This window comes from Thamnophis elegans, chromosome 16, assembly GCF_009769535.1.
Source record: "Thamnophis elegans isolate rThaEle1 chromosome 16, rThaEle1.pri, whole genome shotgun sequence".
Taxonomy (NCBI): Eukaryota; Metazoa; Chordata; class Lepidosauria; order Squamata; family Colubridae; genus Thamnophis; species Thamnophis elegans.
In genome coordinates this window covers 4,827,019-4,854,549 of record NC_045556.1, presented here as the reverse complement: position 1 = coordinate 4,854,549, position 27,531 = coordinate 4,827,019, and the positions used below count along the sequence as shown (strand labels likewise).

Below are 27,531 nucleotides of genomic sequence, written 5' to 3'. Positions count from 1 at the left end.
ACAAAAAAAAAAACCTTTTGGGCCTCCTAAGACTTGACATCCATGTTAAAAATGGGAAATCCAAGGCTAATAGGCTACGTTGTGAAAGTTTATTTCCTCCTTTGGAAAACTCCACAAGAGACTTCAATGCCCTGGGCATTAGAAACCCCATTGAGGCTCAGTTCCTCTGCAATAAAAACCAAATTGCTGCTGGATTTCAATAAAATATATAGATAAGACCTCTTGCAAAGTATAGCCATGTTTTATTTACATATTTGCTTTTAAAAGACAAAACACAACATCAGGGTTTCCCCCCCCCCCTGTACACATATTTTGGAGTCCTTGAGTGTGAACGAGCATGATTATTTATTGTTAGACTGACAAAATGCATCCTTATTTGAGCTCCTTTACTCTCCATGCAAGTTTTCTCGGCCGTACAGAGCATGGCTTGCCACCTCTCCCTTCAAGATGCTCGTTCCCAGTCTGGATTACCTAGTGGTCTCCCATCCAAAGTCTTACCCTAACCTTTCAAGATTTATTCTACTTAAGTTTATACAAGTTATATTTCTATGCCTGCCAGCCAAGGTCAGCCAAGAGCTGCCCTCTGCTGAAATAAGAGACACCTTTGATTCATATACACCCAGCATAAATGTCCAGACTGTTTGAATTCCCTCCCTTCCCACAACAAACATGGCGCCCGAGGCCACGCTCCGGAAGTTCCGGCTCGAAAAAGGACCCGTCTAGGAGTCGAAATCTCTACTCCGCCTCTCGCCCAGCCGGCTCCCTGAGCGGGTCGGGAGTGCGCAGGCGCGAGGCGACCATTTTGGAAGGCGGCGGAGGTGAGGGTGAGGGGGGTCTCTCTCTCTCTTCGAGGGGAGCCGGACGCCGCCGGGTCTCGGAGCCCCTCCTGGGGCGGGGGGACGGGACGGGGGCGGCTCCAGCTGCCGAAGGGGGTGGGGGCGTTCCTCTGCCGGGTCTGTCTCCCCGGGGACTATCGCCTTTCTCCCGGCTGGGAGGATGACTGTGCAGCTCCGATAGGGGAAAAAATGGCTCTCAGCGGGTTGATTGATTGATTGGTTGGTTTGATTGGCAGGCAGGTGTATTGACAGGCAGACAAGGGAGGGGGTGGTGGGCGTAAGTAGGTAAGAAGTTCCTAAGAAGGCACCATAATGGGTCGGTGGGCAAGTGGGGAAGTAGGTGATGGGGCAGGTGGGTGATGGACGGACAGAGCAATGGAGCCATTCAACGCAAAATATACAGAATGACAGGGGCTGGGTGGGTGGGTAGGTGGGTGGCTGGTGTAGGGTCCCCTGCTTGAGCAGGGCGGTGGACTATTCTCAACCTTAGCAACTTGAAGATGTCCGGACTTCAACTCCCAGAATTCCCCAGCCAGCATTCGCTGGCTGGGGAATTCTGGGAGTTGAAGTCCCGGACATCTTCAAGTTGCCAAGGTTGAGAAACACTAGACTAGATAACAGTGGTCTCCAACCTTGGCGACTTTAAGACTTGTGGACTTCAACTCCCAGAGTTCCTCAGCCAGCTTTGCTTTGCTGGCTGAGGAACTCTGGGAGTTGAAGTCCACAAGTCTTAAAAGTTGCCAAGGTTGGAGACCACTGGACTAGAAGACCTCCAAGGTCCCTTCCAGCTCTGTTCTGATTGATTAATCACTGGAGGTTTTTTTTCCAGAAGAGACGGTCAGCTACTTGTCTCAAATTGAATAGGGTCCCCTTCTTGAGCCAGGGGTTGGACTAGAAGACCTCCAAGGTCCCTTCCAGCTCTGATTGATTGATCACTGGAGGTTTTTTTCAGAAGAGACAGTCAGCCACTTGTCTCAAATTGCATAGGATCCCCTTCTTGAGCAAGGGGTTGGACTAGAAGACCTCCAAGGTCCCTTCCAGCTCTGTTCTGATTGATCACTGGAGTTTTTTTTTCCAGAAGAGACAGTCAGCTACTTGTCTCAAATTGCATAGGGTCCCCTTCTTGAGCAAGGGGTTGGACTAGAAGACCTCCAAGGTCCCTTCCAGCTCTGTTCTGATTGATTGATAACTGGAGTTTTTTTTTTCAGAAGAGATAGTCAGCTACTTGTCTCAAATTGCATAGGGTCCCCTTCTTCAGCAAGGGGTTGGACTAGAAGACCTCCAAGGTCCCTCCCAGCTCTGTTCCAATTGATTGATCACTGGAGTTTTTTTTTTTCAGAAGAGACAGTCAGCTACTTGTCTCAAATTGAATAGGGTCCCCTTCTTGAGCAAGGGGTTGGACTAGAAGACCTCCAAGGTCCCTTCCAGCTCTGTTCTGATTGATTGATCACTGGAGTTGTTTTTTCAGAAGAGACGGTCAGCCACTTGTCTCAAATTGCATAGGGTCCCCTCCTTGAGCAAGGGGTTGGGCTAGAAGACCTCCAAAGTCCTTTCCATTTCTGTTCCGATTGGATGCTCACCTTTTCAAAAGTAGTTTGCTCTTGCCGCAGCCACCTCCTTCCTAGGACTGAGAGAGAAGGGGCAGACCGAGGTTATCCAGCTGACTTCATACCTAAGGCAGGACTTGAACTCATGGTCTCCTGGTGTCTAGCTTGGTGCTACTAACGAGCAGGCTCTTTGTTCCAAGAATATTCTGTTTTCTGAATGCAAAACCTTGATTGCTTTCTGTCCTTATTTGTGGTGTATCCTGGAGAATCTAGTTGAATACATGGGAAATTGGATGGTGTCATCCAGCTGGTTTTGTGTCTAAGGCAGGACTTGAACTCATGGTCTCCTGGTTTCTAGCCTGGTGCTACTAACGAGCAGACTCTTTGTACCAAGAGTATTCTGTTTTCTGAATGCAAAACCTTGATTGCTTTCTGTCCTTATTTGTGGTGTATCCTGGAGAATCTAGTTGAATGCATGGGAAATTGGATGGTGTCACCCAGCTGGTTTTGTGTCTAAGACAGGACTTGAACTCATGGTCTCCTGGTTTCTAGCCTGGTGCTACTAACAAGCAGGCTCTTTGTACCAAGAATATTCTGTTTTCTGAATGCAAAACCTTGATTGCTTTCTGTCCTTATTTGTGGTATATCCTGGAGAATCTAGTTGAATGCATGGGAAATTGGATGATGTCACCCAGCTGGTTTTGGGTCTAAGGCAGGACTTGAACTCATGGTCACCCGGTTTCTAGCTCAATGCTCCAGTCACTTTTTTTCAACAAAGGCCCGATCTCGCCTTGTATTCCTAGCCATTTGCTGATAATTGCAACACTCTCCAAAGCATTGAGAAATTGCTTCTAGTTTTACTTTCACTTTTCACAACTTCAGCGAGTTAGAGAGGATTTTAAGCAAAAGGAAGTTATCTTTTATAGAACTAGTTCAGTAGCATTTGTGGACAAAGGATGAATCTTTGCTCTCCTAATATAATTCTTTTAACATCTATTCTTCCAGAGCCAGCTTTTCTTATTATCTCAGCATAGTTATATTGGAAATTTGGAATGTTTTGATTTTGACGTGTCAAATTTCTAATCCGTGCATAATTCAATTTTTTTCCTCTCTCTTTCTCTTTTTTACAGCGTAGTCTAACCCAGAAGCACCATGGTGAGTATCTATGTCCCAGTTTCAAAATTTAGGTTGTGTAGATCATAAATGTTAGGCTGTATGTATCAGAGCAGCTATGCAGTCTTTTCCATTCATTCTCAGAAATCCAGTTTATAATGAAATTATTAAACATGAATCCCCCCTATACCAATTCCATCTGCCTACAGTAGTGTTCCCCAATCTTGACACTTTGAAGATGTATGGACTTCAACTACCAGAATTCCCCTGCCATGAGAATAGGATTCCATTCATCATATTACCAAGAATAATTGTCCTCCCCTTTTTCAGAAAAAAAGTAAACTCTTCTGTACTTCTCAGTCACTTCTTTGTGGGTCCCAGGGAATATTTATTCATCCATTAAATTTATATGCTGCCCATCTTCCCAATAAGGCGACTCTGAGCATCCTATTCAAATTTGGGCTAATTTCATAGGAAATCCAGTGGTGCAGAGCCATACCATACCTAACGTATGTTAACAGAACTTAGCATATGAAGAACGGTTGCAGGAACTGGGTATGTCTAGTTTAATGCAAAGAAGGACTAGGGGAGACATGATAGCAGTCTTCCAATATCTCAGGGGTTGCCCCAAAGAAGAGGGAGTCAAACTATTCTCCAAAGCACCTGAGTGTAGAACAAGAAGCAATGGGTGGAAACTAATCAAGGAGAGAAGCAACTTAGAACTGAGGAGGAATTTCTTGACAGTCAGAACAATTAATCAGTGGAACAACTTGCCTCCAGAAGTTGTGAATGCTCCAACACTGGAAGTTTTTAAGAAGATGTTGGATAGCCATTTGTCTAAAACAGCCTAGGGTTTCCTGTCTAAACGGGGTTGGACTAGAAGACCTCCAAGGTCCCTTCCAACTCTGTTATTCTATTCTAAGGTGCTCCTTACTGTCCCAGCGATTGGGAGTGTTAAGATCACCCTTTTTGTCATTGAGTGCTTTATTCATTAACAAAAGAAACTTTTCCCTTGCAGTCTCGAAGATATGATTCTCGAACGACCATCTTTTCCCCTGAAGGTAATTTCGTGGCAAAAAGAGAAAAGCAGCCAGAACCAGATACCTATGGCATCAGAGATGCTCTAAATTGAATTCCAGCTCTCTGATCCCATATCTAGGATTATAAGTAATAGCAAACATTTGGTTCTTTGTTACCAAAGTAACGAATATTGCATTATTATTGCATTATTATTTTGCATTTAACATTGCTGTTAAAAAGGAGAGTTGTGAACATATAATTTCATTCCCCCTTTTTTTTTCAGCTGAGAGAGCTAGGTATTGAAGAGAAGAATTAGGGGGTTGGGGCAATTCCAGAATTATGGGTTGCTACATCACTGGAGCTTTTCAAAAGTACTCTAGAGCAGTGTTTCTCAACCTTGGCACTTGAAGATGTCTGGACTTCAAGTCCCAGAATTCCCCAGCCAGCATTCGCTGGCTGGGGAATTCTGGGACTTGAAGTCCAGACATCTTCAAGTTGCCAAGGTTGAGAAACACTGCTCTAGACAACTATTTGAGCAGAATGGTACGTCCTGTCACGAGCAGAGAGTTGGACTAGAAGTCCTCCAAGCTCCTTTCCAGCCCTACGACTCTATGTTATTGGAGGGTAAGCTTTGTTCTTCTAGTCCAGTGAGGGCAAATTTATGGCACGCATGCCAGAAGTGGCACACAGAGCCATCTCTCTGGGCATGCCAGCCGTCGCCCGTTGCTCTTCCGGGTTCTGGCGCATCGGCCAGCTGGTCTTCACTCACGCATGTGTGCCAGAAACTGGAAGACCAGTGACCGGTGCATATGCGCATGCTGAAAACTGGAACGTCAGCTTCCAGGTGCATCCACGCTCTTCCAGTTTCCGGTGCTCCCCTGTGCGTGTGGCCCGCTCCTGTTTCAGCATTCGGTGCCGAAAAGTGTTCTAGCCAACACTGTTCTAGCCTTACAAGGCTCGACTACTGCAACGCACTCTACATGGGGCTGCCCTTGAAGAGTGTTCGGAGACTGCAGTTGGTCCAGAATGCAGCCGCGTGAGCGATATCAGATGTACCTCGGTACACCCGTGTTACACCTATCCTCCGCGAGCTGCACTGGCTCCCTATTAGTCTCCGGACGCGCTACAAAGTGCTGGTGATTACCTTTAAAGCCCTACATGGCACTGGACCTGGATATCTGAGAGACCGTCTCCTGCTACATACCTCCCAACGGCCGATAAGAACTCACAGGTTAGGCCTCCTCCGGGTGCCGTCGGCCGGACAATGCCGGCTGGCGACCACTCGGGGGAGAGCCTTTTCTGTAGCTGCTCCGGCTCTGTGGAACGAGTTACCAGCAGAGATCCGGACCCTTCCCACCCCTGCGGCCTTCCAAAAAGCCACCAAAACCTGGCTGTTCCGGCAGGCCTGGGGTTGCTGATTCAAATCAGGTTCAACCCCCAATCAAACCGGATGTATGTTGTGTTTTTAAACTGTCTGTATTGTTTGTATTCCCCCCCTGTCAGGCCCACTCCATTCCATAATTAGGAAAGAAAACTAAGAGACTCCATGGGTTGGAAATCAAAGTACTTTTACTAATTATAAATGATAAGCAAGCAGTAGCAAAGCAAAGTCTGATTAATATGGCGCGAAAGCAATTGATATATAGGATAGCCCGTTCCCCCCCCCTTAGGATCAAAGCTGCAGTCCAATCATAAGTCCTTCAAATGTCAGGTGTGAGATAACTTCAAAAAGACAGGCCAACGATGGAATGTGTAGGCCATTGATGCAGGCGGGAAACACATACGCATGCGCAGTCCCAACGACTGGTACATCCTAGAACATTCCTCCAGCACATCAATTAACCCCTCCCAAATACACGCCCCCCCTTCCCGTTTCATGGCAGCTGAAGCAACAGCAAGGCAGAAGCTGACATCCGGCCGTCCCCCGGAGAAAAGGCTGTCAGGCCTGGAAGAAAACAAACAAAACAGACAAATAACAAACACAAACAGAAGAGGGAGGGGAGAAAAGTCAAGGCTTGTCGGGATAAGAAGCATAAAATTTCTGAAGCAGGCGGGGAGCACGAACGTGGGACTTATCAACCCATTCCGTGTGGGATGGGGGAAAGTGTTTCCAAGCCACAAGGTATTGGATGCGATTACGGTGCCTGCGGGAATCAAGAATTTCACGAACTTCAAAATGACGTTCCCCATCAATCAGCAACGGAGCAGGTGGAGGGTCATTGGGGGGCCGAAGGTGGGAGACCCGAACCGGTTTGATGAGGTTGATATGGAACACCGGGTGGATACGGTTGAGGTGTTTGGGCAATTGTAAACGAACAGAAACAGGATTGATAACTTTCACAATTGGGAAAGGGCCAACATACTTGGGGCCTAACTTCTTTGACTTCTGTGTAGTGTGCAAAAATTTTGTGGACAAATAAACTAAGTCCCCAACGTGGTACTCATAGGGCTGAGAGCGTTTCCTATCGGCTTGCTTCTTATGGGCCCTATGGGCAGCGTCCAAGGTGGAAAGAGTCAGAGGCCAAATGCGACTGAGACGGTCACTCCAGTCGGCAACTGAAGGAACCTGAGGCTGGGCCGTAGGCAGTTCGGGAATAGGAACAAAATCCTGGCCGTAAACGACCCGAAAAGGGGTGAACCCCGTGCTGGAGTGAACCGAGTTGTTATAGGCCACCTCAGCATGCGGTAACAAGTCAACCCAATCGTCCTGTTGATAATTGATGAAACAACGTAAATATTGTTCAAGGACGGAATTAGTACGTTCACAGCCGCCATTAGTCTGAGGATGGTAGGCGGAGCTAAGGCCCTGGGTGGCTCCAAGGCGTTTGAGAAACTCTTTCCAAAAAGTAGATGTGAATTGGACCCCACGATCGGAGATAATTCGGTCGGGAACCCCATGCAAACGGTAGATGTGGGAGAGGAAAAGTTTAGCCAACGCCTTGGCGGAAGGAATCTTGTGACAAGGCACGAAATGAACTTGCTTGGAAAACAAATCAGTGACCACCCAGATGACGGTATGCCCCTGGCTCTCGGGAAGTTCAACAATAAAGTCCATAGAAATCTCCTTCCAAGGAGCGACTGGGCGAGCGACGGACTGTAGAAAGCCCTGCGGTTTCCCCGGTGGTTTTTTGGCGGTCGCGCAAACTGGGCAACTGGCGACATACAGTTCAATGTCCTTTTTTTAAAGAGGGCCACCAGAATTGTCTCTTCATGAGGTGCAAAGTTTTCACGAACCCAAAATGACCCGCCATTCTGGAGTCATGAGCGCGACGAAGGACGACAAGTCATAGGGAAGCGGGGATGTATAATTTAGCACCAATCCACGGTAGATCGTCCCTCATGGTACACTCGTCCCGATGGTTGAGAAACCAATCGTCTTGAGGAAGAGCCGCTTTGAGGTCAGAAAGTAGATCTTGAGGTACCTCCTTCTGAGCGTGGGTCTGTTGACGTGTGAGTACCGGAGCTGCCAGGAGCGGTTGGACGATGCTCAGTTTAGAACAATTGTATTGAGGTAGTCGGGACAAAGCATCCGCCATGAAGTTCTTTCCCCCCGGGATATACTTTAGAGTGAAATTGAAACGGTTGAAATATTGGGCCCATCGCATCTGCTTGGGGGAGAGACGACGAGGCGTTCGCAACGCCTCCAAGTTCTTGTGGTCAGTCCAAACCTCAAATGGGTGTTTAGAGCCTTCTAGGAAATGGCGCCAAGTAGCGAGGGCCCAACGGACCGCAAAAGCCTCCTTCTCCCAAACCGCCCAGCGCCGCTCCGTGTCAGTGAGTTTACGGGAGGTGTATGCGCAAGGCTGTAAGTTACCTTGGTCGTTGGCTTGCAGCAGAACGGCCCCTACGGCGACATCACTGGCATCAGCCTGGACAACGAAAGGCTGGGTGAGATCAGGATGTTTAAGAATCGGTTCAGCGGCAAAAAGGCGTTTAAGCTTTTCGAATGCCGCCTGGCATTCCATGGTCCAGTCCAAAGGTTTATTGGGTTTAGGCTTCGGGTCGCCTTTCGTCTTGAGCAAATTAGTAATAGGGAGAGCAATGTCGGCAAAAGAGGGAATAAATTGACGGTAGAAATTAGCGAAACCCAAAAACTTTTGCAATTGTTTACGAGTTTTGGGCGCGTCCCATTCAGTGACCGCCTTCACCTTCTCAGGGTCCATTTCAATGCCATCAGGGGAGATGCGGGCTATCCTATATATCAATTGCTTTCGCGCCATATTAATCAGACTTTGCTTCTTGTCAGGCCCACTCCATTCCATAATTAGGAAAGAAAACTAAGAGACTCCATGGGTTGGAAATCAAAGTACTTTTACTAATTATAAATGGTAAGCGAGCAGTAGCAAAGCAAAGTCTGATTAATATGGCGCGAAAGCAATTGATATATAGGATAGCCCGTTCCCCCCCCTTAGGATCAAAGCTGCAGTCCAATCATAAGTCCTTCAAATGTCAGGTGTGAGATAACTTCAAAAAGACAGGCCAACGATGGAATGTGTAGGCCGTTGATGCAGGCGGGAAACACATACGCATGCGCAGTCCCAACGACTGGTACATCCTAGAACATTCCTCCAGCACATCAATTAACCCCTCCCAAATACACGCCCCCCCTTCCCGTTTCATGGCAGCTGAAGCAACAGCAAGGCAGAAGCTGACACCCCCTGTGTGTTATTTTATTTCATTCGTATTTATAAGAGCCAAGAGCCAAGGTGGCGCAGTGGTTAAATGCAGCACTGCAGGCTACTGCTAGATCAGCAGGTCAGCGGTTCAAATCTCACCGGCTCAGGGTTGACTCAGCCTTCCATCCTTCCGAGGTGGGTAAAATGAGGACCCGGATTGTTGTTGGGGGCAATATGCTGACTCTGTAAACCGCTTAGAGAGGGCTGAAAGCCCCATGAAGCGGTATATAAGTCTACTGCTATTGCTATTGCTATAAGCCGCCCTGAGTCCCTCGGGATTGGGCGGCATATAAACCCATTAAATTGCGAATTACCGTTGTACAAACAGTTGGCTTCAGGGTCCTGATGCTTCAGTGAGAGTTGGTAGCCTCAGATTTGACCCCCTTAACACCTCTCTCCGTGGTCTTCTCTCAGGTCGTCTGTACCAAGTTGAATATGCAATGGAAGCCATAGGCCATGCTGGGACCTGCTTGGGAATTCTTGCCAACAACGGAGTGCTGTTAGCAGCAGAAAGACGGAACATCCACAAGCTTCTGGATGAAGTCTTTTTTTCAGAGAAAATATATAAACTCAACGAGTGAGTGAGATTCTGCAGGAATTTTTCTTTCTTTTTTTAAATCTGCACGCTTCACAGATGCTCTCCTTGAAGTCATCAGATTCTGGGGTTTCTGTTGAAACTTGAGATCATTGGAAATGTTCAGGGAATGGTTTCTTCAGGTAGAAGAGAGTATTTGTAGCTTGGGTGTAAACTGAGGTCCTTCGTGGTCTGTGAGCTTGGTGGTTTTCTTGCAAACATTTCATGACCGAACTAGGTTACATCATCAGCGTTAGATGGGAGTGGGGTGTCAGGCCTGCAATTATATTCCTTTTAGAATTTTGGTCTGCCACACTTTCTCTTATTTCTATTCCCTCCTCCCATCGACTATACTAATGAAACAGCTTATTGAAATAAGAGAAAGTGTCTTAGCAATTCTGAGGTGATTTCCAGAATTGGGATTAACACAGATGTGCCTAAGATGTCGGCTTTATTAAATTGGAACTTTAAGGATCCTTTTGCCTTGGACTCTGGTTTAATTCTACATGATACTTGGAATGCCGACATGGGGTTTGCGAGGGGAAGGAGGAGGAGGAAGAGTTGTTATCTGAGCTTGGTGGATTCCTTGCAGACATTTCATGACCCAACTAGGTAACATCATCAGTGTTAAAAGAGAGGAGGAGGAGGACGATGACTGTGGGGTCCTTATTGCTCTGTAAACTTGATTGTCTCCTTGTAGATGTTTCATTACCAAACTAAGTACATCAGTGATGATAGCACTGATGATGTTGCCTCGTTTGGTAAGGAAACATCTGCAAGGAAACCACCAAGCTCACAGACCACCAGCATCCCGACAGTACTTTTCATTCTATCTTCATTGAGGCTGAAGATAGAATGCCTGGGGAGTGAGGTTGGGGGGTCACGACAAAGTAGAGAGCCCTTGACTTAAAATAAAACCAACTCCAGTTTTAACTATGTGCACATGTAATGGAATATTTACGGTTGCATAGAGTTCCACTTCTTTAGTGTTTCTAACTTTTGCCATTCAAAAATTTGTGGACTTCAACTCCCAGAATTCCCCAGCCAGCCTTCCCCCAAGGTCACGCCTGCCAGATGTGTTGCCTTGCTAATCCCATCTTTTCCATCAGCCTCACCACCTCCATGTCTCGTCTCTTGCTCTGAGGCCTTTGATAGTTGGCATGGCTGGCAAAAAAACCCAGATGATTGCAGAATAGACCACAGAACTCCCGGTCTCACTCAGATCCCTTATATGTTTCAGAGATATGGCCTGCAGCGTGGCCGGCATAACTTCAGACGCCAACGTGCTCACCAACGAACTGCGGTTGATTGCACAAAGGTACGAGGGCGGCCTGATATTTCTCAGCTGATGACAAACCACAAACGTCTTTGGAAACTAAAGTTCATCAGGAGGGCAAAACTATCTTGAATTATTATTGTATTAAAGGCTAGAAGCCATGGGGAGGAAACTACTTGCTTTAAGTATTTTTAATTAAGTGTGTTGCAACATGCAAGGTGGGGGAATATATTCAAAATTGTGCAGGTGTTTCTAAGGCTGCCCAGAGCCTTCCATGTTAAGTGTCCACCAAAACAGTATTCAGAAATTCAGAGTTACCTGAAAGGCTGTTTTTAAAGACTTTTAAAGCAATTCTTTACAAGCTAGCAGCTGCTTTTCATCCCATCACTCCACGCCCCGCCCCCCCCCAGATACTTTGCATTGATGGGCCGTATCCGGCCCATAGTTTGAGGATGCCTATCCTAAAGCTTGAATTTATTCACGCTAAAGCTTAGTGATGGGGCTGTTTCTATCCCCATTAACGGAGAGAAGGATTCTGTTTCACAGTCTTATATGCAATCTCTCTTAAAGTTTTCAAAGTTTAATAACATTTGTATGCCGCCCAGTCCCGTAGGACTCCGGGCGGCTAACAATACAAATAAATCAAAAAGAAGGGAAGGAAAGAAAAGATAGATTTAAAAAACACGCCATGCGCTCCGTTCCAAGTGGGGCTGGACCATATTTTGGGGTCAACAGCCCCAGGCCTGCCGGAACAGCCAGGTTTTAGTGGCTTTACGGAAGGCCGAGAGAGTGGGAAGAGTCCGGATCTCTGCGGGGAGATCATTCCACAGGGCCGGAGCAGCTACAGAGAAAGACCTCCCCCGAGTAGTCGCCAACCGGCATTGCCCGGTCGACGGCACCCGAAGGAGGCCCAGCTTGTGAGATCTTATAGGTCGTTGGGAGGTATGTGGCAGGAGGCAGTCCCATAGGTATCCAGGTCCTAAGCCATGTAGGGCTTTAAAGGTAACAACCAGCACCTTGAAGCGCATTCGGATACCGATGGGAAGCCAGTGCAGCTCGCGGAGGAGAGGTGTAACATGGGTGTACCTAGGTACACCCGATATCGCTCGCGCGGCTGCATTCTGGACCAATTGTAGTCTCCGAACACTCTTCAGGGGCAGCCCCAAGTAAAGCGCATTACAGTAATCAAGCCTAGAGGTGACGAGAGCATGAGTGACCATTTGAAGTGCCTCCCGGTCCAGAGGGGTTTCTTTTTCAGTTGTAGCTTCTGCATCCTTGGCATGTTTCTGTTATTTTCGTGTTTCAGATACCTGTTGCAGTATCAGGAGCCAATTCCTTGCGAGCAGTTAGTAACAGCCCTCTGTGATATCAAACAAGCCTATACACAGTTTGGAGGTAACTTTTGTAATTTGTCAGATGGAAGTTAAGTGTGGCAGAAATGTTTGGCTCATGGAAGGAACACCTGTCATATTCCTGTGGTGTGTTGAAGGATGCTTTATTGGCTCTAGAAAGCTAACAAGGTATGACAGACAGACTTCATCGGTCTGATGAAGTTAAATCCCTTCAGGGAACAGATTTCATTTCTTCTAGGTCGGCCATAAAAGTCTGTTTGAAAGTTTAAAAAAAAAACACACAGCTTATTTTAAGTTTTGCTTTCTTTTTATAAAGTTGATTCACAGATTTGGGTACAGTTAGTCTCTAAATAAATAAACCACCCTCCTCCTCATCTGTGCAGGTAATTCTCGATTTACAGCTATAATTTACAACCTTCCTTGCCACATTTGTTAAGTGAATCACTGCAGCTGTTTAAATTAGCTGTTAAACGGTTGTTAAATGAATCTGGCTTCCCCTTTAGTCACAAAAGGTGACCAGATGACCCCAGGACTCTGCAACGGTCATAAAGTCACTTTTTTCAGTGCCGTGGTAACTTGGAACCGTCACTAAACAGACTGTTGTAAGTCAAGGACTACTTGCAGTATAATTTTACACTTGGAAAGAGTGTGTTAGAATTTATCTCACGGAGCAGTTCTTGGCAGTGTTTTTCCCTTGGTAAATTGCATCGCTTCATTTAAATCATCCTTATGCTTAACAGGAAAACGTCCTTTTGGTGTTTCGCTGCTTTACATTGGCTGGGATAAACATTACGGTTTCCAATTGTATCAGAGCGATCCAAGCGGGAATTACGGCGGTTGGAAAGCCACCTGCATTGGAAACAACAGTGCTGTAAGTTTGTTTATTTACCTGTGCGTCTACCTAGCCAATTTTGAAACCGCCCATCTCCCACAAAGGGATGTTACGGCCTTGGGTGCCCATGTTTTCTCCTGCATGTTTGAAGGCTTGGAGAATTCTTGAAAAAGGCATTCTGCAGGAATAAACTCTGATCTTAGCAGGTAGAAAAATAATCCCGTGGAAGGGGGAAACCCTTATCTCTGCAAAGGAACCTTGGAAAGTATTCAGAAACTTCAACCATGTAGTAAAAAACACAGCAGCTAAGACTATTAAGGGCAGGGGTTAGGGGTCCTGTAGATCCATATTGTTTTAACAGGGTGGATTTAGGCAGGATTCAGGCATTTTTCAACTAGGAATGTCTTTCAAAGAGAAGTCCATTAACTATGGGTGTGAAGTAAAGCCAATATTCTTTCGCTGAGTCCTCGGTAATTTCTAGTGGAACTTAATATTGCTGTGGCTTGCTCTATAGAATTCTTCGTTCTTTCTATATTCTTGGGTTGGTTTTATTTTTAACTGATCCTTTGGGGAATCCTGATTGATAATTAAGAGATTTATGGTCATTTTGATGAATGGAAATATTGCACGTGTAGTTTGGGCATTGTATTTTTAAAAAACTTTTTAAAACTTTTGTAATGTGTTTTTTTTTTAATGTTGTACGCCGCCCTGAGTCCTTGGGAGAAGGGCGGCATATAAATCCAATAAACCAAACCAAACAGGCTATTTTAATGTAATTTTAGCTTTGTAAGTTGCCCAGAGTCCCTTGGCTAAAATGGGCAGTTTTAAAAATTGAATGAATAAATGCATGAATGAATGAATGAATCAGCAAGAATCAACTTTTGTGTTCTTTAACAGGCAGCTGTGTCAATGCTCAAACAAGATTACAAAGAGGGAGAAATGACTTTGCAATCCGCACTTGCTTTAGCTGTCAAAGTCCTGAATAAAACTATGGACGTTAGTAAATTGTCAGCGGAGAAAGGTAAGCCTTGGTTCTGATGTGAGATCTTGGATATGGGTTTTGATTTCCTTAGAGAGGTATTATTCCAGTTGTCAAGAGTGTTGCTAGCTCCTGGTTTATTGCACTTATTTAAAAAGCCTGTTGGATTTTAGGATGATGTAGTTAAAACAGTCCTGTCACCTCGAGTCTTTGGTAGTTAGGGGTTTTGGATTGTCTTGAGTTAGATTTCGAGATGCTGATTGTGTGTTTCTATCTTCCTTAAATCAGCCTGTTGACTTTAGTAGGCAATTGAATTGTTTTATAAGAAGAAAAATAATAGCTTTCAGTGATCTATTTGCTCTATAAAGCTCTTGAAATCTTCAAATGGGACATGGTAGAAAAGTTTGCAATAAATCTTTTGGGCTATATCACCTCTCATAATGCCCAAAATAGTTTTCTGCAATATTCTGGGTGCTGTGAAAAATTGCTTTAAATTGTCAATTAGAAAACTAGAACAAAAATACAAGTTTGATAAGTTCTCTGAGGCCCACTTGGTTGTTATATTTTTTTGATTCAGTCAGACAATTCAGACATTAAAAGTTCCTTCCTCCTTCCCTCTTCCTTTCTTCCTACCTTCCTACACTCTCTGTCTCCCTCCCTCCCTCCTTCCCATTTTCTTTTCCATGTCTTATCTTTCAGTTGAAATTGCAACCCTGACGCGAGAGAATGGAAAGACGATAATAAGAGTTTTGAAACAAAAAGAAGTGGAAGTATTGATAAAGAAACACGAAGAAGAAGAAGCCAAAGCAGAGCGTGAAAAGAAAGAAAAGGAGCAGAAAGAAAAGGATAAATAAATCAAGTACCTCGAAGAAGGAGCTGTTTCCGTAAATTGGCCCAATTTTGGAAGGGCTGTTTATTGAATCCGTTCCTTTATATCACTGAAAGACATCACCTCTTTCGTCAATGAACAGCAATCTCTTTGTCATTGTATCTTTCTTTTATATTACATAATAAAGTGGACAGCATTGTCACAGTACTATGTCCAAGTATAGTTACTTCTTCCTCGTCCACATTTCCTTTGGGATTGTCTTGCTGAAACCATAGGATCAGAAATGTTTGTAGCAGATCTTGCTGATAGAAACATTTTCGCGTTTTCTTTTATCTCTTTATTGTACTAAACTTGGGGGGTGCTGAGCGAAAATGAGGATTTTACACTTAGAAATGTGCACAGCGCCTTATGCAGTTTTCAGTCATTGCCGGAATATTTTTAATTACAGGGTTCTGCTTGCTTACATGCAAAAAAAAGAGGGTGGGGGGAAAAACCCTTTGTGAAATAATACAATTTAGCACTTTGCCAACAGTTTTTGGAGGCAGCTGCTGCACAATTGCAGCCCGTGTCTGGATTGATAACAAGACGGTGTCCTGGGAAATCAGTGCTTAACTGTTTAAATCAATTTTTCAAATGCTTTTGGCAGCGCGTAGCTCAACATTATGTTGGTTAAAACGTTGGATTTTACCAGGCTGAAAAGTGGGGGAAAGCCCGTAATTGGAACCATAACTTCATTGCTAAGCAAAGTGGCCGTTAAAGTGAGTCCTGTCCAGTTCGACAACTTTTTTTTTTTTTTTTGCTATGGTCCCTAAGTACAGTTGTTAAGCACATGGTCATTAAGTGAGTCCATTGACTCTGCTTATCCATGGTTAACTGGGGAGATTGCAAATGGAAATCACACCACTTGGGAATGTCACACAACCATGATGTGATGGTAGGGATGCTGTTAACCGTCATAAGTCCAAGGACAGGACCACAGATGCAAATCGCTTTTTTTCGGTGCCATTGGTGACTAAACGAGTTAATGTTTCTTTGAAGTTTTAGAATTCTGTAGCGTTTAACAAGGAGATTAAGAAAATAATCATTGTTACAGGAGAATCCAGCCGGCTCGGTGCCATTTTAAAAGCCTCTAAGTAAATAGATTTTCAGAGGAAGATCTTGTAAAAAAAAAAAAAGAGAGAAGCTAGGATCTTGGTAAACAATTAATGTCCTCGTAAATGGATTCAGCTCGTATTAAAATCAAATAAATCAAAGCTGTGAACTGAGTGGGAGAGATCTTACTTTGTACTGCACGGGGCAGTTTGAAGTTCCCAGCACGGACACCGTTCTGCTTTGGGCTGGCCCCCCTCTCTCTGCAGACGCAGAAGCTGCAAAAATCGAAGGGCATTTGCCAGCAAAACTATATCTTCTTCCCTTCTTGCCTGAAGGATAAGAAACTTGTTAAGACATCAGATAGAAATAGATGATCATCTAAACAGATACGTGACCAGGAATTCGGGGGCAGCTAATTTTAAGCTGCCACCATCAGCAAGCTCCTCCCAGGAAGTGTAAACGAGTTAATATTTCTTGCCTTCTGCAAAATGCATTGCGCTGTGCCTGGCCCCTTCGAATAAATACAGAAATTGAACGGTCAACCCCCTTAAAAACAACCTTCAGAGCAATCCGGGAGAGGGTTTTATTTATTTAAGATAATAGTTTTATTTATTTCGTGGATAACGGCTCCAACTGCATGGGTTTCCCAGCTGTCTTTGGTGCCCCCCACGACAGCCCTGTGAGGTGGGCCGATGCGTTAGACCAGTGTTTCTCAACCTTGGCAACTGGAAGATGTCCGGACTTCAACTCCCAGAATTCCCCAGCCAGCTGGCTGGGGAATTCTGGGAGTTGAAGTCCGGACATCTTCCAGTTGCCAAGGTTGAGAAACACTGCGTTAGACAGCCTGGAGCAACGTTAAAGCAAAAAAACCCAAAAACTTCAGAGTAATCCGGGGTGGCGGTTTTATTTATTTTGAGATAGAGTTTTATTAATTTCATTTGTTTTTAGGGACACGGCGGCTCAGCAGCTAAGATGCTGAGCTTGTCGATCAGAAAGGTTCGGCGGTTCGAATCCCGTTATTTGCCCCAGCTTCCACCAACCTAGCAGTTCGAAAGCATGTAAAAATGCGAGTAGGGAAATCTGGGAGACGGCTTTATTTATTTAAGATATAATTTTATTTATTTCGTTTATTTTTTTAATTATTTTTTGTGGATAACCGAGCTCCTAGTGGTCCTAGCTTTCTTTCATGCTCCTCACAACAGCCCTGTGAGGTGGGCCAACGCGTTTGGCAGCATGGAGCAAAGTTGCGGGTTGGCTGAAACTCGGCCCTCACGGAGGGGGAGCCTACAACTCCCATCAGCCCCTCAGCTGAGAACGGAGCTGCGAGGATGCCGGGAGTCGTAGGCCAATCCCAGCTGTGGGAGGGAGCGGCCTCGCGGCTTTCCCGCCCTTTTATAGCCACGCCCCCGGAGGCGGGGCTTCGTCTGCTAAGCGGCAGCCGGCGGGCTTTCCCCGCCGAGGCGCATCTGAGGAGAAGCGGCTCCGCTCCTTCGTCCGCGTCCCGGCGGCCGCTTTCGGGGCCATGGCCGAGGCTCCTCTGCTGCCGCTCCTGCTGCTCCTCTCCGCCGGTCACGGAACCTCCGGCGCCCGTTTTCTGGGTAACGCGGAGACACGCGTCAACCCCCCCCCGCTCGTGTGAATGTCCCGGGAGCCGAGATGCGCGTCACGAGCCTGCCCAATGAAGAGCGCGCGAAGAAGGCAGTTACTTGGGGGGGAGGGGGGTTTCCAGGCAGCCAACCTGGAACACCCACCCACCCCCCTTAATAATTAGGAACTAACTGTCACAGAGGCTGGACGGGGATTGGCGGGGGGGGGGGGGTCGAATAGGGTCCAACTATTGCGCAGGAGTTCTGCTGCATGAGGTAGAAACTCTAAAAGGAGGCTGGCTGGGGAGGGGTTGTATGTGTGGGGTGGGGGGGAGATGTTGGATTTATGTATTAAAAGTATTTATAAACTGCTTCCCCTCAGGAAGTACCCCTGAGGTGGATTTGGGGGGTGGGGGGGGTTGGAGGGGAGGGTCGAGGCAGGTGTGCATGAGAGCATGCAAATGCATTACTGCAGGGAGGGATAGGAGGGGAGAGTGCATGATTGTGCAAATCCATAGGTGTGTATGTGCATAGAGGTGAGAGATTTATATTCATGATTAATCATTTGCAGGCATATACCGTGCGTGTGTGTGTGTGTGTGTGTGTGTGCGCGCACTTGCTTGGTTTATACATGGCATATGCATAACTGTGTTACAGATAGAATATTAGTAATGAGTTCAGTTATGTATGTCATGCCTCCCAAAATAACAATAACAGTTATAAAGTAGTTAATAATTTATGTATCATCTAAGTCTCCATTATCTATCTGTCATCTGTCTCTCCTCTCTCTTTTTTTTCTTTCGTTCTTTCTTTTTCTATCTTTTTATCTGTCCTATCTATCCATCCATCTATCTATCTATCTTTCTATCTATCTATGTATATCTATCTTTCTTTCTATCTATTTATCTATCTATCTATATCTATCATCTCTATCTATCTCTATCTTTCTATCTATGTGTATCTTTCTATCTATCTATCTATCTATCTATCTATCTATCTATCTATCTATCCTTCCCTCCTCTCTCATTTATATCTATCCTATCTATCTACCTACCTACCTATCTATCTATCTATCTATCTATCTATCTATCTATCTATCTATCATCTCTCTCTTATCTATCTATCTTTCTATCTATGTGTATCTATCTATCCCTCCTCTCTCATTTATATCTATCCTATATCTATCTACCTACCTATCTATCTATCTATCTATCTATCTATCATCTCTCTCTATCTATCTATCTATGTGTATCTATATTTCTATCTATCTATATTTCTATCTATCTATCTATCTCGCTCTCTGTCTATCTGTCCATCCAGACTTACAAACACACTATATGCGTAGTTGTTGGATATGAGAGGAGCGGCAAATAAATTTCATCATAAATCAATAAAATAAAAAATTTGTAAGTGTCATAACTATATAAGGGCTGCTTTTTTCCTACTTCCATTCTGGGCTTCTCTATTCGGAAAGCCACTTCCATTGTATTTCAGTGGGGCTGATGCCTCTGTAAGTGGGTTAGGGTGGGGGTGGGGTGGGGTGTATTATTACAGCCTTATTCTGATGTCGTATTGCAGGATTACTGTCCTTATCCCGATGACAAAAATTGCAACCTGATCCGTCCAGCCTTCCCTAAGAGACACTGTAATCTGTTTTTGTAAGACTTTTTGCTTCTGCATCTGCAAGACTTTAGCTAGAAGTGCAGGTTCAAACATTAATAACTGCGGTGGTTAACTGAAGGGCAGGGAGGGGGTTGGCTACGCTCCATTGTGCTGCATTGGTGAGAAGGAAAGGAAAAAAAAAAACCCACATCATGAAGGCAGGATGTAGCAAAGTGTGTATTCACTCATGCAATAATCTGGTTTGCCCAGGTTGAACAAAATGTTTTTTTTAACCAAAGGAGGTTGTGATTTGATTCTCCCATCCTGACTTTAAATAGATATCTGCCAGCTGCTGCTCTTTCCAGTTGTTCAGGAGCCCTGGAAAGAGTTCATCTCCACTTCATCTTTTCTAGCTTATTTTGTTTGCTCCGGCCAACAAGCAGCAAAGGATGTTTTCTGTTTTTAACCAAGGGCTGTCACTGGATAAAGAGGTTTTTTTTGGGGGGTGTGTGGAGATTTGAATGGTTAAGACTGCAGGGACATATTTTTGTCTTGGGGAGACCGATATTTTCAACCTGACCTGAAGGAGGACTGAAGGTTTAGACATTATTTTTGTAACTGGGTGTGTAAAAGAGAAGCACAAGTTAGCAAAACGTCTTTTAAGAGCTTTCCCCTTTATGTAATGAAAAGGGTTTTTGATAGATCCAGCTTAAACAGATTTGCAGTTTTTTGTTTTTCAGAAGAAACTGAAAATGTTAAGGCAGTGCTTTTTTACTGAATATATATTATTTATACACAATTGTTATTAGGTTCCCCTTCTAGATACCTGTAACTTCACTGCCCTCTTCTAGTATCCTATGGCTGTTTTTCTCACTAAAACGGTTGCTTTCTTGATATTTTGATAAGCAAAAATATTGATTTGGCTACTGGGGGGGGGGGGGACGGGGGGACACAACAACTCCGGAAATACAACTTGGCATAACATAGGTATTATGTGGCAAATTAAATACCGTAGCAGTGTACAAAGGTTGTAAGATCACAGTTGAAGGCAAGAAACAATTTTCTAAGATAAGAATGTTTCCAGATGTGGTGTTTAAATGTGTTTGAACTGCCTGTTGTATCTGGTTAGTGGATAGAGACATTTAATAAAAATAGAAAGTGACATAGGTGTTTTGAGTCCTAATGATTGCAAGGGGGATTTTTCAGTCATCTTCTATGACAGATGGTATAGAAACAAAACTGACTTGAACCATTTCTTTTAGATTTAGCTATTGTGAAGTGAAATGAAAAAGCAATATGTGGTACAGCTAGAGAACATCTAGCTGTACAAATATACAGTTCATTGGCATAAAGTTAATCTAATGACTCAATTACTGCCACGATAGGTGCACCTGAAGGACCAGGTTGGGGACAGATTCTCCTGGATAAAATCCATCTCTCTTGTCCCCGCTAAGAGCCAAATCCCGCACATAATCAATTTTTAAAAGTACAACCTAAACAAATGGTGAATTGTAATGGAATTATTTCTGAATGCAACAATCAAGAAACACATTTTGTGAACAGGACAGCCATCTTCTGTAATCAGAACAAGTTTTATTCTTTTAAACAGTTTGATTCAAACTGTTTAAAAGAATTCACTGTTTCATCATTGGAATTAAAAAATAGTTTTGTATGACTACACTTGAACCTTTGCGGTTCATCAGCTGAAAGCATAGTCTTAAGTACCAAGTCCCTCTTTAGTGGAAGAATAGGTATGGCAGGATTTTCTCTGCTTCAGTAGCTGGAAAATAGAGCTGTGCAAATCTCCCAAAACAAGTGTTCTGCAATGCATGAACCACATCTCTTCACTGAGTTGTTGCTTCAGAATTGCTGCTAGTTATCTTCTGCACATGTGTAGCCATTGTATTTCTTTCTTTTTTTTTCTTTTTTGCAGCAAAAGAAGTTGACTGGGCAATTTCAAGTGATTTGCATAGCCCTAGAAGTTAATTATCAATGCACATCATCTAATGTGTCTGAGAATAGCATTTTCCATTAAAGTGCCAGAATAAGTATTTTAAGTAAAATATGGGTGATTCAACATGCTGGGAAATTCAAAATGGTTTCTTTGTTCTTCATTAAACAATTTTAAATAGTCTTTGAATTGTTCCATTTTAAAATATGAGCTCACGGGCTACGTTTTGTGATATTTAAGGTACAAAAATACAGTACTATGTAATAAAAGTAACAATATTTTATGTTCCTCTCACAAAACGTTAAGCAATCCAGTGTATTAACTTTGGGAACACTTGTACACATAAATATCCCTATTCCACTCCTTGTAATATTTTCAATAGGATAGGGAGAGCAATGAATATGTCACTTTTAGTTCTCCAGAAATAAACTTTCATACACTATGTGAAATATGTTGGCAATTGCTGTGAAAGCAAATATTGAATGTTTTAAGTGGAAGAAGGGCAATACAGTGTTGCTGATACTGAAAATTACTGTTGCATAAGTTCAATACCATCACAAATGAAATCTAATAGCCTACAATACTTATAGCATGGAGCCTGAAGGCTCTTCTTGATTTACATATCTATTTACATAAATTGTCAATTTGTATTCATGCCAATAAATCTATAGACTAATCAAACTATAAATAAGTAGAAATGCATGGTTCCATATTTTCTACTTTTTTCCTCCTTAATTCTTCATCTTCAATTTACCACTGGCTTCTGGGACTGGTTACTTAAACATAATATTCCCCTCCCTTCCCGTAAAACATAACTTTGAGATACAAGTCTCTATTATGATTTACATTTCCAGTGGTCATTACCATCCAGTTTAACTTTGTTGACAATTTCAAAAGCTAAATCTGTAGAATAAAAGAGTTACTCGACCTGTTCTTTTATTCCCTCTGTGTTCAAACAGAAGGGAACTGTAGCTTTTTAACTTTATGGCAAACTTCTATTGTGGCAGGGCAAATTACGTGAGTTAAATATTAAATAATTTCTCTGGATTGTTTTAAAAAAGTAAAACTTCATTGTCATCTTTTGTGCAGGTACGTCTGAACCTTCTTTTACTGCTAAAAGTGAAGACCGTTTATTTAAATATTTATTTGAAGACTATGAACGATGGGTTCGTCCAGTCGAGCACTTGAACGATACCATCAAAGTGAAATTTGGTCTTGCAATTTCCCAGTTGGTGGATGTGGTATGTTAGATTCATTTTAAAATTCAAACTATCTGAAGACATACAGTGTGTTGCCTGTTTTGTAGAATTTCTACCATGTTTCTGAAATATAATCTGCCCTTAATAATTATAAGCATACTTTGTACTCAAGATGTAGGAGAAATTACTTGCAAATAGCAGTAGTAGTATGATTCCAGGGCGGAGACAGGGATTTCTCTCCCACCCGCAACCTAAATAGCCACTTTGATTAGTCAGAGGACATTAAGTGAAAGTGTGATAAATAGACTACCAACATGGATTACAACTTCAGGTGAATGTTAAAAAAAAAACACCTTATACCTCTGAGTCTGTAAGATACAAAAAAGATTATATGTCTTAACTAACTTAAAAGGTTTCCCAGTATTCCTACTAGCAATAGCAATGGTAACATTTTTGGTGCTCTTGAGTATTTGGTGCCTTACAACTAGTGGATTGTTTCATAATTGTTGGACATCAGTCGTCCCAGTGGGGAGGGGATCTCAAGTGGGGAATTAGGAGGGACCTTAAGTAAACACAATAGGGCAAGGTATGATACCTCCTGCTTCAAATGCCTTTGAGCGTCATCTAGGCTTTCACAGGCAAAAGCTGCCAGTCCAGGGGGATTCCTGCGGAATAGGCATAGAACTATGAAGTAGCCTTTTTGAACCCTACAAGTATGGGTCTGGTAGTTCAGACTGGTGGCACATTGGAAGGCACCTGTTTAGGAGGGGGAAGCTACCAGAAGTCTTGCCAAGGTCCAGTTCAGATGCTGAAGCGCTATCTAGCTCTCACCTTCTAAAACCTTTGATTATATCTAATACATTTTTCTTCCAATAGGATGAAAAAAACCAGTTGATGACCACAAATGTTTGGCTGAAGCAGGTGAGTCCCGGTTGAAAATCTTATGCGTGGGACTCTTCATAATATTGGTGGATTGATGATTCATGCCTTTGGGTTGCATCAAAAGATAGGATCTGGATTCTCTTATCGACCCTGAATGATTTACAGTAAATAGGCAAGGGATTCAAAGCAGCGAGAATGGGTTTTCCAAAAACATTAGAATCAGAAAACATTCCTGTGCAAGACAACATGAGTTTTAGGAGCCGAGGTGGTGTGGTTAGGGTGCAGTACTGCAGGCCACTTCAACTGACTGTTATCTGCAGTTCAGCAGTTCAAATCTCACCGGCTCAGGGTTGACTCAGCCTTCCATCCTTCCGAGGTGGGTGAAATGAGGACCCAGACTGTGGGGGCAATTTGCTGACTCAATTTGCTAAAAAAAAATAAAAATCTGTAAACCGCTTAGAGAGGGCTGAAAGCCTATGAAGCGGTATATAAGTCTAATTAATAAATAATAAATAAATAAATCTTGTAAGTTTATCAAAAGTAACAAAATAAAAACTACAAACAAATATGTTTTTGAAACAAAGTAGCAACTTTATAGTAAAATAGTAAATGTTTTAATTGTTGCTTTGTGGGCTGTTTCAAGTTCAAGATAAAATTGAAAAAAAAAAGTCTCTATTCTTTTGCAGGAATGGGTTGATGTGAAGCTGATGTGGGATCCCGAGGACTATGCCGGAATAACATCTATCCGTGTCCCTTCAGCTTCACTATGGATTCCAGACATTGTTCTATATGATAAGTAAGCATTTCACTTTTTAAAATATATTAAAATGGCAGATTGACCATATAGACTTGGGCCCAGGAGAGTGTGAGGAAAAACCAGGCTAAAAAGACCTGGATGGATAATGAAATAAAAGGATTCAATCCCCCAAGGAAGAAGACTCATAGGATTGCAGAGAGTTCTTACCCAGAGGGAATTAAAAACCAGGAGTATTCCCCTTAATTTAATACCACTACTTGTCCTTCTGGAAAAAATGAACAAGAAGCATCAGAAAAGATGCTGAGCCTATTCCCCAGAGACTGCATTCGGAGCACTGGTAGAAGATATTTGGGTCCTCATTTGAGGATCTCATCATGTTAAGAAGTGCAGCACCTCATTAAGAAACACGGTTTTATTTTTTTACCTGTTGAAGGAGAAAGTTTTTATAGAAGGGCGGGCGTGCCTGCAAAAAAGATTCCATCCATTCCTTTCAAAAGAGGATCATTCAAAATCCTGATTTTACTTACTCATTAGCTCCTATTCATTTCATCAATTCATTAAATTAATTCTTTGAATCGTGGCTGGAGGGTGCCCTACAGGGGACATCTACATTAACTCAATTTTTATGTCTGTAAAGGATTATATACAATTTCAAAATAATTTTACCCTGGGAGAAAAGTACACTTACTGTAGCTTTTTGTGGAAAAACAATATCTTTCCACCTTTTGTAACCCTTTGCTGATATTCTTTCAGTGCAGATGGTCATTTTGAAGGGACGTCTACAAAGGCCATAGTGAAGCACGATGGCACTATTGTTTGGACCCCACCTGCAAACTTTAAAAGCTCTTGCACCATTGACGTCACTTATTTTCCATTTGACCTCCAGAACTGCTCCATGAAGTTTGGCTCGTGGACATACGATGGTTCTCAGGTGGATATAATCCTTGTGGATGAAGAAGTAGACAAAAGAGATTTCTTTGATAATGGAGAATGGGAAATAGTAACGGCAACGGGTATCAGAAGGAACAGAACTGATGGAAGCTGCTGGTACCCCTTTATTACCTACTCGTTTATAATTAGGCGCTTGCCTCTCTTTTACACTCTCTTCCTCATTGTTCCATGCATAGGGCTATCTTTCTTAACCATCCTCGTCTTCTATCTTCCCGCCTACGAAGGGGAGAAAATCTCCCTCTGCACTTCCGTTCTGGTCTCGCTCACCGTCTTCCTTCTAGTCATAGAAGAAATCATTCCCTCTTCTTCTAAAGTCATTCCTCTGATTGGCGAGTACTTGGTCTTCACCATGATTTTTGTGACGCTGTCTATAGTCATCACTGTCTTTGCTATTAACGTTCATCATCGATCCTCGTCGACGCACAACACGATGGCGCCGTGGGTCCGCAAAATATTCCTCCACAAGCTTCCCAAACTACTTTGCATGAGAAGTCACGTCGATAGGTACTCGGTGCCAAAGGAAGAAGAGACGACGGGCACCCAGGGATCCGAGGAATCTAGGAATACTTTGGAAGCAGCCTTGAATTCTGTCCGGTACATTATAAGACACATTGTCAAAGAGAACAAAGTACATGAGGTGTGTGTTCGAGTTGTGTTGCACTCAATGGCTGAGTTGAACATACCGTACTTTTTGGAGTGTAAGACTCCCCTCCCCCCCCTTCAAAAAAAAGAAGGTGGAAATGTCGATGCGTCTTCTACACCCAATACGGCCATTTTTTGCGTCCTGAAACCCCGCCCCTCATATCCTGTTTTCCATAAAAACAGGGCACACAGAGGGTTTGGGAGGCCTGCAGAGTGCTCCTGGGGGTTTGGGAGGCCAAAATTGGGCTAGTTTTTCACAAAAGTGGGATGCACAGAGGGTTTGGGAGGCCTGCAGAATGCTTCTGGGAGCCGGGGAGGACAAAAACCTTTTTTACCCTTATTTTCCGCTTTGAAATCTTGGTGCGTCTTATACTCCAGTACATCTTATAGTCTGAAAAATACAGTAATACACGAGGTTAGGCAGTAGAACCTTAATCTTGAGCCCTTGGTGCTTTATGAGCTTGGTTGTTTGCTTGCGGACATTTCATTACCCAACTAGGTAGCATCATCAGTGCTCTAATGATGTTGACAGTGATAATCTCATATTGATGATGTAACCTAGCTGGGCCATGAAATGTCTGTAAGAAAACAACCAAACTCAGAGAACATCAAGGAATCCACAGTTCAACCCCGAGCTACAGGAAGGAAGAACCTTAATTATTTGGTTGATTTCAGATGCTGTACTGGTTTTGGATGTCTTTGAGAGAAAAGGAAATCTTAGTTCTGTTGATGGAAACCATTCTTTCAGTAGCAACGTCGCAATATCTAAACCATTGAATAGTTTTTGTCATATCTTACTATCGTTTGAGTGATGGGTATCATATGAATAATTTGGTCTATTGTTTTGGATCAAGATAGTGAGGATTTTGGATCAATAGCATGCTAAAAAAAATAAGAGAAATGATTTCTATCTCTTAGAGTGACTCATATTTGTCTGTAATCCATTTTTCCCTAGTTTATATTAAAAAAAATATGATTCAAGCCTTAACAAGCACAAGTATTTTTAAATGGACTGGTTTTTTTTAATTCCATGATAAAATTCAGTTTCAGTAATTTATACTATTGAGTAATAAGTAAACTCTACAATAGGGAATACCTATTATAACAATGGTTTATATATTTCTGATTTGTATCCCTTCTATTTATTATTCTGTGACTTTTGTTGCCTCTGCCTGCTTTGTTATTTCTAGGGCAGTGTTTCTCAACCTTGTCAACTTGAAGATGTCTGGACTTCAACTCCCAGAATTCCCCAGCCAGGGAATTCTGGGAGTTGAAATCCAGACATCTTCAAGTTGACAAGGTTGAGAAACACTGTTCTAGGGAATTAAACTCAAGATAGAACCAAATGCTTAAGGAAAGTTACTGACTTTTTTTTCTTCTTCTTTTTTTAGGTTGTGGATGACTGGAAGTTTATAGCTCAGGTGCTTGACCGCGTGTTCCTTTGGCTGTTCTTTCTGGTTGCGGTTACTGGGTCCCTGGCTCTGTTTCTTCCTGCAATTCATAAATGGGCAAGCAAAATAGTACCACTCCATGCAGGGATTGTTAATAAATAAGTGAGTGAATAGGGGCAGAATTCCAGCAGTGTTTCTAGATATGCGAATTCCTAGATATATTTTAAGTACTTTCTAAACTAATAATGAAATGTCTGAGAATGCAATTGGGAGGGGGAAATTAATGGTGATGTTTAACCAGGAAAATTGTAAGATGGATTCCCCCCCCCCCCTCTTAATTATAGCCTATCTGGATGCCATCAGCATTCTTAAGATTTATATAACAAAAAGTATTAACACGACACTTTAACATTTAAGGTGTCTAGTATGCACATCATTGAAACT

The 27,531-nt window shown here is 43.2% G+C and overlaps 3 protein-coding genes across 5 annotated transcripts in view; all 3 read left to right on the top strand.

Annotated features, from left to right (window-relative positions):
- HYKK (hydroxylysine kinase) overlaps positions 1-27,531 on the top strand; it is a 94,671-nt gene that overhangs the window by 6,301 nt on the left and 60,839 nt on the right. The gene's annotated exons all lie outside the window — the stretch shown is intronic.
- Positions 769-15,241, top strand: LOC116519515 (proteasome subunit alpha type-4). 2 transcript variants are annotated; one of them, XM_032233411.1, is made up of 9 exons: positions 769-818; positions 3,514-3,538; positions 4,515-4,557; positions 9,607-9,769; positions 11,007-11,084; positions 12,349-12,437; positions 13,135-13,265; positions 14,124-14,247; positions 14,905-15,241. In XM_032233411.1, the coding sequence occupies exons 2-9, from the start codon at positions 3,536-3,538 to the stop codon at positions 15,057-15,059; spliced, it is 786 nt and encodes a 261-aa protein (XP_032089302.1). In that variant the 5' UTR covers positions 769-818; positions 3,514-3,535; the 3' UTR covers positions 15,060-15,241. The 2 variants fall into 2 exon arrangements, with proteins under 2 accessions (XP_032089302.1, XP_032089303.1); XM_032233412.1 differs by having other exon boundaries at positions 802-824.
- Positions 22,366-27,405, top strand: CHRNA5 (cholinergic receptor nicotinic alpha 5 subunit). Its single transcript, XM_032233414.1, has 5 exons — positions 22,366-22,506; positions 23,341-23,385; positions 24,033-24,142; positions 24,857-25,691; positions 27,088-27,405. The coding sequence occupies exons 2-5, from the start codon at positions 23,359-23,361 to the stop codon at positions 27,247-27,249; spliced, it is 1,134 nt and encodes a 377-aa protein (XP_032089305.1). The 5' UTR covers positions 22,366-22,506; positions 23,341-23,358; the 3' UTR covers positions 27,250-27,405.